This window comes from Solea solea, chromosome 10 (assembly GCF_958295425.1).
Source record: "Solea solea chromosome 10, fSolSol10.1, whole genome shotgun sequence".
In the NCBI taxonomy this organism is placed as follows: domain Eukaryota; kingdom Metazoa; phylum Chordata; class Actinopteri; order Pleuronectiformes; family Soleidae; genus Solea; species Solea solea.
The window spans coordinates 27817514-27832273 of NC_081143.1; the positions used below are offsets into that span (position 1 = coordinate 27817514).

The 14760-nt window shown below is 40.9% G+C and overlaps 1 protein-coding gene across 1 annotated transcript in view; it reads right to left on the minus strand.

Moving 5' to 3' along the window:
- vegfc (vascular endothelial growth factor c) overlaps nt 1-5444 on the minus strand; it is a 36719-nt gene extending 31275 nt beyond the window's left edge. The window contains exon 1 of the mRNA XM_058640803.1: nt 4964-5444. Coding sequence (XP_058496786.1) covers nt 4964-5107 — 144 coding nt within the window. The 5' untranslated portion in view covers nt 5108-5444. The remainder of the gene's footprint in view (nt 1-4963) is intronic.
- Nucleotides 5445-14760: the final 9316 nt, after the last annotated feature.

Genomic DNA, 14760 nt, shown 5'->3' on the forward strand with positions numbered 1-14760 from the left:
ATTTTACAATCATTTGTGGACAAAAACAGACACTGAAACTGTGATGAGAGATCATCTTTGGTGAGAAATGTGTGTGTGGCTCGTGGGAAACATAAGAACCCAGACACACACCTTAGCAGTGTGGCTGCTCTACATGGTTACCAGACGTTCTATGATGCAGACGTGGTCCAGTCACAATGGACCAGGACAAGGTTTTCCTGCAGGAGTGTGATGTCACTCTCTGCTGTAAAATTCTCTTGTTAAGCTCAGTGTTGCAGTGTTGGGACTTTTAAGAGGAAACACCCAATTCAGACTTCTACAAAACCTTAATGAGAGCTGAACTGCTTCTCAGGAATCCCCGCAGTGTCAGATCCGTGGCATTCCTCACACGGGAAATGCGTCAAATGCAGAGTAACGACCAGCGAGGAGATGCCAACGACAACAACAACAAATATGAACAAATTAACGCTAATTGCTTTTTTGGCACTCGCCGTTTCACCATGTGGTAAAAAAAAGGCCCTTTCTTGTGGAACTCCAGACAGGGGTCTCTGTAAAACATAAAAAGTTGTGTTTTAAATAGTATTTGTGGGTTGATTGTGCTCTTGTTAAAGCCCCCAGAGCAGTGAAGCGAGGAATCTCTCAGGTCAAAAGGAAAACTAGACGTAGACAGCCAATGAAAACATGGAGGAGAGATAATAAAACAAAGAGGAACTGCTGGAAAAGTTGTAAAGACAAATGGCACACAACAAGGGTGACTGGAGAGACTGGCTGGGGATTTTTCCTCCTCGACAAGCCAAGTTTGGTAAGTCTAATGAGTCGGGGTGGGGAGGGGGTGTACATACACCAGCATAACACAATGATTTTAAGGTCCTTTCATTGGTTTTTAAGGCTATTAATGGTCTTGGGCGTTCATACTTATCTGACCTTGACCCTCAGAGTCTTCGAGAACCCTCAGGTCTTCTGCTTCTAGAGTAAAAAAGTAAAAGTGTCACCATGGCCCACGTTTGTGGAACAATCTCGCAGAAGACCTGATCACACTGGATCTATCCTGGCTCGATCCTGCTCAACGGAGCCGGCGAACACAAGCTGTAGAGCCACGTCCATGCCCGGTCGACATCCGTCGATTTGTGGAGGTCTCGCAAAGTCTTGGATCTCGCGAGACCTCTTGATTCTGAGGACTCCGGGTTGGCGGCCCTGCCTAATCTTGCAAGGCTGGTTTTCCACCAACAGACAGTAGGGGGCAGTGGTGACAGCCCCCAGTCTCCCCATAAAAAAGACATTTAACCGTCACAATGACTCTGAAGATGTTAAATTGGGGTAAAAAAGCCTGCATAGTTCTGCTTTAACCTAAAGCAGAACTGCAGCCTGTCCCAGCTAAAACCTTATCCAAGGCCCTGGTCCAACCACGATTCTACCATGTTTCTGAAAATGCTTTAGAAGCCAAAAACTCAACTCTCTTGTGCCAGTAACAAACGCCTGAAAGGATTTTGTGGGAGGAAACGAGATAAACTGCCAAAATCCAGGTGTGAAAAGCTTGTGGACACAGACCAAGAAAACTTATTTTCATATTACAACACAAAAGTGTTGACAGATGCCGACTGAACTCTACAAAACAATCGAAAAGTCTGGTTTTCTGTTAACCTGTTAGCTTTTACACATTTAGCTGAATATTCTACAACCCTACACACACATACACACTTGTTTGAATACTTGTTTGCGTCATAAATCACCTCTGATATATTCGTACTTTCGTCCCGTCCGGTGTGCTTTCACGTCAGAGTCTCCAGAAGTCACTAATAACACCAGAAAAAGTCACTAGATTTGACACTTTTTTGAAAAAGAGTCGTTAGAGGGTTGTGAATACTCGCTAAATATAGCAACAAAGACGCTAAGTCAGCAACACTGCAAACTGTGTTCCACCAATCAGCGTTGTTCAGAGTTCCTGGTAATCTGAAAAGTCCCTTGTCGAGGGAAAAAGTTTTCCCCCGGGTGATTTTGGTGGTTTTTCAAGGCTCATGAGGACTATTGGTCCTTAAAAGGTCAGTCTTTATGATAGAAAAGGTCCTAAAGAGGTCTCAAATACAAGTGCACACACACACAAACTTGTTTGTACACCTTTGTGAGGACACATCATAGCAGCCCCTTACTCTAACCTCTTCCACTATGGTCCCATCTCGCCTCGGCACGACTTTTTCACTTTTATCTGGTTTTTGGGGCAGTTTTTCCTCGTTTTAAGGCACATTACAGTCTGTAATTGTCCAGTTTTACGAGCTAGTTTTAAACGTTCCAGCCAAGCAAAATGCATTGACCCCACTGGCAGAATCTTTGTTATCATTTAAATCAATTTAAGAATATTTGGCCTATTTGTACTAGGGCTGTTTTTGCAGTGATTGCCAGAAAAAAAGGGTCCTGAAGAGGTAACAAAGTACCACACACACACACACACACACAGAGACTTCACACACTTGACCTTTGTGACACTTTCTGTCATTGGCCCTTTTCTGTAGTTAATCCTCCCCCTTCTGTGTGTGTGTGTGTATGTGTGTGTGTGTGTGCATGTGTGTTATTACAGATGGATTTAAAAAAAACAAAAACGGTTTTGGCTTACAACAGTAAACTGTGAGTTTAAAATGTGACTCATGTAAAAGACAAATAAATAAATAAATCAAAATAATGTTTTTAGAGCGGGATAAACCTTTAATGATATCCTGCACGGCACAAAAGATGATTACAATCAGTTGGAAAAAACACTTTAACGCTCGCCGGCTGCTCGTTCACACACAGACGTGTAATAAAAACATCTGTAACTTTTCTTACGTGTACATTTATTCAGAATGTGGGTTATTTATTTATTTATTGACATATTTGTTGAATTATCGTTGTAGTTTATTAATGTGAGGACAGTGCAATGTGTTTTTTACAGTGGTTTTGGTATTTTGTGCGTACAGTATAATTAAGTACGTTTTTATTAAGAGAGAAGTATTTCCTTATTTAATTTAGCAGTTTTTGGTTCAAAAATGTTTCAAAATAAAACATGCTATGTCGTGTAGATTAAACATGAACTAATTAAAAGGTGCATTCCTGCAATTTATTTATTAAAAAATATTGAAGCAATAACGAAATAAAAGTACCAAGCAAACCTCTGACATCACAGTGATGACATCATTAGTGTTTCTTTAACCACTCCCACTTCCATTAACACAGATTATTTCCTGTTTAATTACTTTGCAATGCAGCGAATTTCCTTTATAAACCAACACATTTCAGCATTTTATTGTACGATCGGCTATGATTAATGAAATGATTACAGTTTCTGTGGCTTCTTGTGGTTCAACTGAGTCTGTTTTATGCCTCTCAAACACAAATGGTCACTTCCTGGAGAGTGTCAGTGGTGCAATTAGCTGTTTATCCGCTGCTCTCACCTGTTCCAATAGTCCTGCAAAAACGTTAGCCTCGTTCGACAATCATCTTTTTGCTATGTTGCAACAAATACGTAGCCTCTTTTTCTGTCATTTGCACTCGAGCATAGATATTGGATACAAATCAAATCCCCAAATTGACATGTTTTGTTTGAGTTAAACATTGAAATGCGGTGTTATCATTTAATAAATAGACGTATAGCGTCTTTCTGCATCTGTACAGAACTTTACCTGCTTATAATTATTACCATCTTACATAGACAGGACGAAATTCATCCTGATCTGTTAAGATGTCGCTGAGATATACACGTCTGAACTTGTACAATGGGACATTTGAATTGCCGCCAAATAGAGTGTCTTGTACTGCATACACACACCAAATTTTGCTGTCTGTCAATTTTCCAATGAGTTTCAACAGCGATATTCTAGGTTTTTTTTCATTACAGTTTTGCCCATTAATAAGAAACAGGAATTTCTTCTATCTTCTATCATATTGTGTGACGTCATCCGTTGGCAGATACTCGTCAAACTTTAAAAGGAACATTCTTGGGTGGTCATCATCTACACATGACAAAAAAAACACCGGGTTTTAAACCGGGTTTTACTATTGACGCCAGGACAGTGAACGCAACACAAACAGTGGAGTTGTTATCTTTTTTCCTCCACGGCAACTCAAAATAAACCAACCATAGTTGGGTTGTGTCAATATTTATCAGCGGTTAGACTCAATAAAGAAGAAGTGACGGTCCTTTAATGTGAGTCTGGACTTTTATTTTACTCTTATAAGAGCTGGTGATAACTCATAAGATGTTAGGATAGCTAATGTCATTGGTCGTGAACATAAATAAAGGCTGACCGCCATTAAACCTTAACCCTAAACACTCTTATACATCAGGGAGCCAACAAAAGCTGTTCAATATTCAAAAACTCTGATGAGTAATACGTGTAATCAAAGGTTTAGAAGTGAAATATATACAATATTAGTGATGATATTTCACAGAACTTCAAAATAAAAGTGTTTGTTTTGATATGGAATGATAAAAAAAAACATATTTGTGATGATCCTTAAAGAAAACAAACTCATTAGAAGTTGATGTTTTGTTGGGGGCCAAATTAAATCCATGGGAGGGCCGCAGTGTGAGTCTGGTCAAAATCACCAGATCATATATCGCACAGATAAAAAAAATCAAGCATTTTTGCTGAGTCATGTTAGCTGGCTGTTTATTTCTGCTTTATGTAAAAGGATATTTAATTTTTGTCTCTAATGTGTCAGATGTGACAGATGTGACTGATATCGGTTAGATTGTGATATCGGGATTTGGTATCGGACACATTAATGTATACGTTATAATATTTGACTGTTTATTTGCAAGAATAAAAATCTAACATACATGTTAAAGTTGCAAACATACACATAAAACGTGCACGCCCATGTTTGAAAGCACATGTTGGACTTTGATGGTTTGTGGATCCATCACTAACAGGGTCAGGTGAACACACACACACACACACACACACACACACGTTATTTCTCATATGTATAGTGTAAGTTTATCTCCACTCACCGGCTCGTGCGTCTGCTCGTGCCTGTACTCCTCGTCATCGTCCTCCTCCTCGTCGTCATAGTAGTCGCTGTGGTGGATGAAGTCGCTGGCCAGGTTACAGTAGAGCAGATAAAACAGGAGCAGCGAAATCCCCAACAGCTGCATGTTTGTAAAGTCCTCAAGTGTTAGTGATCCCACAGCAATTAAACAATATTCATGTCATTTAATATATATATTTAAAAAAAACTAAATAATAATAATTTTATTAAAAAAAAATCCTCTGCGCGCGCTCTGTATACTCCTCTCTTCTTCTGCCGCTGATTACACTGTTTCATTCACTCTCTCTCTCTCTCTCTCTCTCTCTCTCTCACTCTCTCTGTCTCTCTCTCTTTGTCTCTATGTCAGTGTGTGTGTGCGTGTGCGCGCGCGAGTAAATCCCGGTCATATGAAAACAGATCAATCCGCTCACAGTCCTCAGCGTCAACTCCACGCGCTGACACAATCTTGGGGGGCATCCTTCAAAATAAAAGCTCACCAACAGAAGCGCTGAGAGAGAGAGAGAGAGAGAGAGAGAGAGAGAGAGAGAGAGAGAGACCTAAGGGACCAAAGCTCAGCTGTGAGGTGCATTTTTGCTCCTGTGTTTCATATTTTCTACTGCCCTCTATCGCCAAATATGAGGCATTACATCAAACGTGACTCACTCACTCACTCACTCATACTTGTTTTTGATAACACACATCCTGAGTAACATGTGAAAAGTATTTACCGTGTGTTCATTGTCATTGTCAAGTTTCCTGATCTTTAATCACAGAAGACGGGCGGTGAGACCGACTGTGCTGTGGTTCCGGCCATCGCGTTGTTCGCCCTTTTCCAACAACTGTACCGTGGTCTTTACGTCGTCTCCTTCTACATTTCTTAGTCCGACTCCAGTCCGACTCCAGTCCGACTAAGCGCATACATGCAGGAGTAATCGGACTATGAATCCTATTATCCAGGTATGTTAGTCCGACTAATGGCAATTTTCCACTACGGTCACGGCATGGTTTAGGTTGCATCTCCACTACAAAATAGTACCTAGTCTACGTGGGCGGAGTCATCGCCGCACGGCTGCATGAAACTGTGGTGACTTTGTTACATAAGCGACGCACAAACGAGTGACTAGTGACTTGTAAAGCAGTTGTTTTCAGTTCATCAGTTCATTAAAAGCATTAGTTGAGTTCTTCCTCCATGAGCGGAGCACAGACTCGTCTGACACACAGCGGTAGGGTTTGTGATGCTGTCACTAAATACACCAGACTCCTCTGTTAAATACTGAGATTTTACACATTTCCCTGGTAATTCCGTGGAGATTAACCCACAATTTTTTAGGCACTTAGTTAAGTCTTTTTAACTGATCTACAGTTCGGCATTGTTCGGCTTGATTCTTGTGTCGGACGTCTCTTCCTGTGACGGCACTCTGACCAATCAGTGGCCGGCAGTCTGGCGACATCACGCGTAGTAGCTACTCAGCTCACGTGGAAGTTCGTCAGAGCAGGTACTTAAAAAAAGTACCTGGTACCAGGTACTTTGTGGAAACACAACTTAACCGTGCCGAGATGAGGTGGTGGACACACGCCATAAGACTAGCTCGATTTTAGTCGGACTACTGTGTTTACGTGAAAACAGAATTATCGTCTTAGTCCGACTAAAATGTTGACAAAGGTTGGTCCCCAATAAAGTAAATAAACCAGTACGTGTGTGTGGGTATACATAAAAAGGAGAGGACAGAACTTATTAGAGACACAAATACACTGGTTTACGCATGGAAAAAACCTTGTTTTTATGTAACTCTGGACAGTGTTTGCAGAAGTGTGTCCAGACACTGAGGACGCTTTCACAGCAGCAGGAGAATGTCCAGAGTATCCACGTTTAACTTCGTAATAATACTGAATCTGAGACCCTCACTCACAGCGGGACCTGCTGAAAAAAGAAATACAAAAATGTTATTAAAAATCACATCTGAATGTCCAAACTCAAGCCTTAAACAAAACCTAAAACATCTTTGTGAAGATGAGGTTGAGGTCTGGAAACGAGGTTAAACCTCAATTTAACCTGAAGTCGAAAAACTTCAAACCGCTCTTTGAAGTGGTGAGAACATGTCATGATGTCCTCACTTAGCCACAGTGTTCTCATGCCATCACGTGTGTGTGTGTGTGTGTGTGTGTGTGTGTGTGTGTGTGTGTGTCCTGCAGCGTGGACGACATTCCGGAATATTACAAGAGACACACACATTCTTAGTGAGGACCCTCATAGACATAATGCATTACCCTTACCCCTTACCCTTACCTTTACCTTTACCCTTACCCTTACCTTAACCATCACAACTAAGTGCCTAACCTTAACCTAAACCCAATTCTAACCCTAGCCCTAAAATCAGGTCTTAACCCCTAACAATTTTTGGGTCCTCACAAAGCCTCAAGTACAGGAACACACACACACACACACACACACACTAGGATGGATTTTCCTTGGGATTATTCATTTTGGATTAGCAGGGATAATATGAGGTCACTCAGAGAAGCAAACTCTCAGACATGTACAGAGATGACCTTACATGTGAATGTGTGTGTGTGTGTGTGTGTGTGTGTGTGTGTGTGATACTTGTACTTATAAACCAGCTTTAAAGGTCTTTATGTTCAGACCTGGTTTTAGGGTTAGAATTGTCAAGAATGTGTGTGTGTGTGTGTGTGTGTGTGTGACTGGGGTCAGGGTCAGCATAACCGCTCACACACACACACACACACACATGCTGTTTGACCCCTGACCTCTGAGGTGGGATGACGTATGGAGATTACAGATTAGCCACACTGCAGATGTGATGTGAGGGAGAATGACGTGGTGAACAATCTCACACATTCATTTACGTCACATGATGTTTTATGCGTTGGTGGCTAGTTAGCAGGCGGTTAGCTTAGCGCTGCTAAAGCGGCTACTGATGAAGTAGATACTCAAGCTAATGTGTCACGTTAATTAGGTTCAGTGAGATTGTGAAGTGAACACATGAAGTGTATGGTAGCGAGGACACACACACACACACACACACACACACACACAGCTATTAGTGAGGTCATTGACCTGTTTCCCTTGGTAATTAATAGTGTCTAGGAGTCAACTAGCTAACAAAGGAGCCTTATCTTTGTGCTAACATGCTTTCCTTCAGACACTGCTGTGTGTGTGTGTGTGTGTGTGTGTGTACCAGGTATTCCTTATATTGCGGGGACTTAAACCTGTTTACACAGCCACATTATGGGGACTTGTCTTCCTTATGGGGACAAAAATCAAGTCCCCATAACGTAAATTGTTTTTATGTTTTTTTATGACACAAAAGGTATGTTAAGCTTCCATTTTTATATTTTCTGTCCCCCACCTGGTATTTAAGGGTGTGTGTCGCCCTTACCGCTCCCCTTGGAACGTGACATGTGTGCTTTGTGTGTTATTTCCAAATTGTTTAGCATTGTCATAATGCACATATGCTAAATTTTGACACGCTGTACGGATGTTTATTTTATAGAGGGCACATTTCCCTGTTTTTCACATTGTGGCAGTGGGGTGTCGTGAGAGCAGTGGCTGCTGGAGGAGAGGGAGGAGGGGCTCAGCCAGGTGATCAGACAGCTGGACAGAATCAGGTAATCAGTCAGCTATATAAGCACACTTGTAACCTTGTTCTGGTCTCTTGCAGTAGGCTAGGTCCAGAAGGAGGGAGCAGGAGCGAGAAATAGAGCTACTGCTGTGTTTTTGTTGTGTAGTTGTTTTTGGTGGACTTTTATGTTAATACAAATAAAGGATTATTTTCCACTGCAACACGGACTCTTTGTCCTTCCTCGGAACACGCTGTGAGTGGTGAAGCTCACGCACATGCTGATGGGAGTTTCGTTTAAATGCCTCGCGTCAGGATTCTGCCTCCAAAGATATTCATCGTTTGGCGAATACAATGCAGACTAGACAGATAGACAGACAGACAGACAGACAGACAGACGACTTTATTAATCTCTTTGGGAGGTTCCCTCTGGGAAATTAACAAAGCGCTGCAACTAACGATTATTTTCATAATCGATTAATCTGTCGATTATTTTCTTGATTAATCGTTTGGTCCATAAAATATCAGAAAACCTTAAAAAATGTTGATCTGTGTTCGTCAAACCTGGAAATGATGATGTTCTCAAATGTCTTGTTTTGTCCACAAACCAAAATGATTCACTTTTAATGATTTCTTTGGTACTCGGAGCAAAGAAATGAAGAAAATATTCACATTTAACAATCGGAAATCTTGTTTTAATCACGAAAAAAAGCTTCAAACCGATTAATCGATTATCAAAATAGTTGTCAGTTAATTTAGTAATGGATTAATAATCGATTAATCGCTTCGGCTCTAATGCAGACTGCAACACTACAACGGTTACAGTCAAGTCAATATTATTTTATTTACATAGCCCAACATCACAAACACAACAGCCTCCACCCTTAGACACTCACACAGAGTTAAGGGAAAAATCTCAGAGCAGACGATCCCTCTGATGTCACACGAACACAAACAAGTTCAGCAGATTACAAACAAAAAAATCACACGTACAAAGAAGGAGCATTTCAAAAATGAATCTTGTGCGACGGGCTGTTTGCCCCAACTCAGCTCCTCATGTGACCCACAGAAAAGGACAAGCAGGGTAATATCAATGTTGGCGATAACGAGAATCTATATAACATATAATTAATAACTGTAGTTATAGAATATTTGAGCTGTGGTGTTGAAGCTCTGGAATCAGCGGTACCTGTGAAATCAATACAGAGAAATATCGTGATATTGTGCGTGGCGAGATTATATCTTACTGAGACACAAGTATTGATTTTATTTACCTTTTTACATTTTGTAACTTTTGTAATAAACATTGAACTGTTTGTGTATAAGCACAAAGGAACACAGCTGTTGTGAGGGAGTATATCACAACACTGTATATTATTTTGTAATATGATAAAATTGTATCATGGTAATGTTTTATTGTACCTCTTCAGGGCCTTTTCTGGCATAAACACTCTCACAAAACACTCATATTTCTGTGGAGCTGGTCATGTTTCAGGGTAAGATTTGAGTCACGGTTAATTATTATCACATTTTTAAGAAATGCCTCAGAATTCAACCGTGAAGGAGTCTTTTCCATTTCATGAAGTTTTCACTCACACACACACACACACACACACACACAGAAAACAATGTATTACCATCCTCCCCATTGTTGTTCAGTTCCGGCAGACTTTTTCAGACTCCCACAGCTGGAATGGGTGCCTGATAAACACACACTGCTGCAATGAAAATGAAGCCAAAATACACATTTGTGAGTGTTTTTCCATCCTCCAATATTGGGAGGTAGTTCACTGAGGTCAGCAGTAGGTGGCGTAAAAGTCTGTTTACCCTCACCAAACGAAATGTGTGGTGAGGGTAAACATCTGGCCGAGTCTCCAGGGAGCAGCGGGCACTGTGGACGATGAGTGGACGATGATCAAAGTCGCGCTTGTCAAGTGGAAATCTGAACCTCCTGGTCGGAAAATAGCAGAGAAGGGAGCTGTTGCACCGAAGGAGGAGGCCGTCGGGCATGAGTGCGACGTCCGACACAAGAATCAAAGTCAACAATGTCCAACTGTCAATCAAAGTTAAAACGACTTCAAAAATCCCTGAAAACATGAATGTTAATCTCCAACATTTAGCAAAGGAAAGGTGTAAAATGTCCATATTTATCAGAGGAGTCTGGTGTATTTAGAGACAACGCTGCTGAAAGCCGGCCATCGTGAGCCCGATCACGATCACGTTCAGTGGTATTTCAGTTCAGTGACGTGCGGGATGTACTGAACGATTGTGTGAACAAATCTTTTTCATCCACTGATTCTAATGATTCAGTTACACCCAAAACAACTGCTTTACACTTTGTGTGTTTGTCCTCACAAGGTCAGTGTTTATGCCAGAAAAGTACACACACACAGATACTTACATGCTTCTGATTGTATTCCTAAACATACACTTGGGTATCGAACCACTTGTTTGGTTCCCAAAGACTGGGTCAGGACCCGACAATGGGTCACAGGCGATTTCTTTTGGGTCCCCAAACACATTTGCAGAAATTTAACTTAACCTTTTAGTTGAGATGTATGTCTACATGTTATTTTTCAGTTTCAGAGGTGCGTGACTTAATTTCTTCCTCTTGTTTTCTTCTCATATGTAAACTGTTTTTTATTGTTTCGCTCGTTTAGAGGCTCCATATGTGTCTGACTGGTGTTTTCTGTTTGTTTCGCACACTTTCTGTCAAAAGAGCTTGTGGTCGGGCGCTGGCTTTCTTTACACAAAACAACACAGAGTGTGTGTGTGATCCCACTGCTAACACTGACAGCCTGAAGACAGCGCTGACTGCCGTGCGCCCCCACCAGGGTGCTGTCATCACTGGGAAGCAGCTGGAGACAGTCCAGTGAAAATATGGCTGCTGGCGAGGAGAGCAGGAAAAACAGATTTCAGCCACTCAACAAAAGGCTAACCTCATAAAATTCTTCATCATCTTAGCTCTCAAATGTATTCAGAACATGTTTGCAGGTTTATATCAGCCTCTTCTGACTCCACACCTAAGTTTGTGTCACTTTGTACACCAATCACTCACCTGCACCAAAGTCCATTGAGAAAATCAGCTATTTTATATCACGGCACTCAGGACTTTTTGACCCACTGCTGCCTCCATAACTAAGTTCAAATGTGTTATTTTGCGACTTTGGCGTTTGAAATTCGTCATTCAGATTTACTTCAGTGACACAAACTGACCACACGAGGCAGCAGTAGACCAGCAGCGCTTGTGTCCTTGTGAGCCAAAATCACCAATTTTCTCTATGGAGTTTTGTGTGGCAGAACGAGCGGATTAGAAACTTAAATTTCATGCTGTAAAAGGCGGTCTAATGGGAAAAACTAACTGTCAAATACACTCTTAATATATGGTAGACTCATGCAGACAAATGCACCTTTTTAAAATAGCTAACACGGCTGACAGCCATGTTTTCAGTGTCATTACCTCACACGACCCTTGAAATAACCTGAGCTATCACTTAAATGTCATCAGAGAGTACGTTGCACCTTAATATCTTGGACTGAATTGAACAGGTTCTTGGCTTCATTTGATTTACAGACATGTTTAACTACTACTGTAGTGATTTAACCGCCAGTGGCTGTGTTTTCAATGAAGGCTAAACTAGTTTGGAGTGTTGCTGCTGGAGGTTTAGTTTGTGTTTTAATCTCTCGCTGCATCTCTGCTGCTCTGAGTTACACAAACAACAAATCCTTGGCTCAACACTGACCTCTCGGTTCAGCAATTAATTGTGCAGAAACACACACACAAATACGAATAGCTCAGACCCCCCACAAAATAACAGGCCAAGGTTGTGAGTACCAATTTCTCTCTCTCTCTCCTTCCAAGTGTGTGTGTGTTCATCCCTGTGTGAGTCTGTGTGTGTGTGTGTGTGTGTGTGTGTGTGTGTGTGTTCCCTAATTGGAATGCTATGCTTTTAGTCATGCTATCACAGACGTCTGTGGAATTTGAGCTGATATGAAAATAATTGCTCGGCTCTGGCCCCGGTCAGATGATGTAACGATGTGGTGTGTTTTCACAGAGTCAGAAATTAAACACTATGCAACTGCGATTGTTTACACTCAGTTTACACAGACTTGTTATAACCTGCTCACAGGATGTTTTCCTCGGTTTGCTGTTTACAAATTCAACGTCTCGTTCTGTCAGCCACTTCTGAGTTCTTCGTGTGAGTGTGGGTCAGGGACGGACCTGCGGGTGTCTCTGTTTGTGTCCTGTGTTTTTTGCTGACATGGAAACGTGTAAATCCCTAATCAACTCTTTGATATAAACTTGCTTCATTGCCAGAGCAACACAGGAAGACCAGACCAGACCACCGAATCTGAGAGACCAGAAGCAACAGAAACAAAGTGTGCATTTAAATTGTCTTATAAATGAACGACATTTCAGTGTAGCCATGGGAAGCTTGCAATTGTCCAGTGTGAAGTTGACATGTGGAGTACCTCAGGGTTCAGTTCGTGAATCTACATGTGTCCCCTGGGGCATCTTATTCATAAAACATAACGTTAGAGTTCCCTTGTATGCAGATGACATTCAATTATATCTATATTTTCACCTAAAAAGGCTGAAAAAGAGTGAAAAACCTTAGTCCATGGTTATGGATAAGGTGATTTGGACACATAGGATTGAATGTTCGAGGGAATGGTTGTTTGTTGCCGTATGTTGACCCGTCCAGGGGGTCTAAACTTTTAGCTGGAGGATAGTCATAGAAAATGAAGAAATTAAAAATGATCCTGAAGATAAATAACTGTGTGAGGGACAGCCAAAGCTGGATGGCCCAAAACTGTCTTCAGCTAAAGTGTAACAAGACCACATTCATCATTATTGGCCCCATAAGAGGAAAGTGGAAGTGACTCACTGATAACAACAGGACAAAAAAAGAGAATTCTCTGAGCCATGGCGGTGTCACAGTGGAGATGGAGAAAATGAATTGTCTGTTTTGCAAACTCCATGCAGAATGCTTACACCAAAGTGTAATACTTTAACTTCCAGTGGAAACCTTACTGAAGCTTCTTGATGACGATACATCCAAGGTACCTGATTGCTGCTATTTATAATACCACCAGGGGGCGCCTTTTTTTTTTTTTTTTTTTTTAAACGTACCTCTAGTTCGTAATTCTTGCACATGTTTTGTTGGAGGACGGTAATGGACAGTTTTGTCAATTACAAAAAAATGGGGATTTCTTGAAGGTTTTTATGAACCGTAGACAGCAACATTAAAATAGTGCAGGTGCGTTCTTCTCCACTGTCTCAGAATCATTTTTTCCTGTAAAAAGATTACGTTCGTTCCCCTTGGAAGCAAAGTGGAAGTGACTCACCGACAACAGGACAAAAAGAAATCCCGGAATTCCAGGAATTCCCTGAGATGTGTTGGTGTCACAGTGGAGATGCACAGCATGAATAGTCTGTGTTTGTTTGCTCATGTGAAGAATTCAGTTTACAGTGTTTTTGTCATGTGTGACACAATGAGTGACATTGGAGCCATTGAAAGAAAACAACACTTGCTTTGTGTGTGTGACGGCAAACAATGGCTGAAAAACACCTGCTGCCTTTAGAGGGAGCAGCAGACACTTCCTGTTGGCCCCTCAGAATCGAAGGTTCAATTCCCTGTGTGCTGTCAAGACCACATGTGTTCACGCTGACTGTACATCTGCACAAAAGAGAAGATCTTTGACGAAGGATTTGTGGCAGCAGAGAGGAATTTTTCCTCGTATTTCAACTCAACAACAACACAAAGTTCGGTGAATTCCTTCTGTCCATTTCTGTTTTTGTAAGACAACTTGGCAGCAAATGTTTTTATAGAATGTTAAAGGAACAAAAACAAGGAAAAACAAAAACAGATTTTTAGATGTTAATCATAATCTTATGAGCAGATAAGTTTAGATATTTCTCTTGTGTTTTCCAAACAACATAATTAAAATTACCTTTGTTTACATTTAAAGGCAATTTATTTATATCAAACCATTTTTTTTAATGTACTTATTTATTATTATTATTATTATTATTATTTTATTTATACTTATTTCCTTCCAAAAGCTGCTGCAATTACACACGGAACAGAAAATATTTGTCATCAGCAAATAACACACATTTGAATGTATTTATATACATAATAAACATGTTTGGACCTTCTTATCAATATATTATGATATACAGTGTCAAATGCTTTCT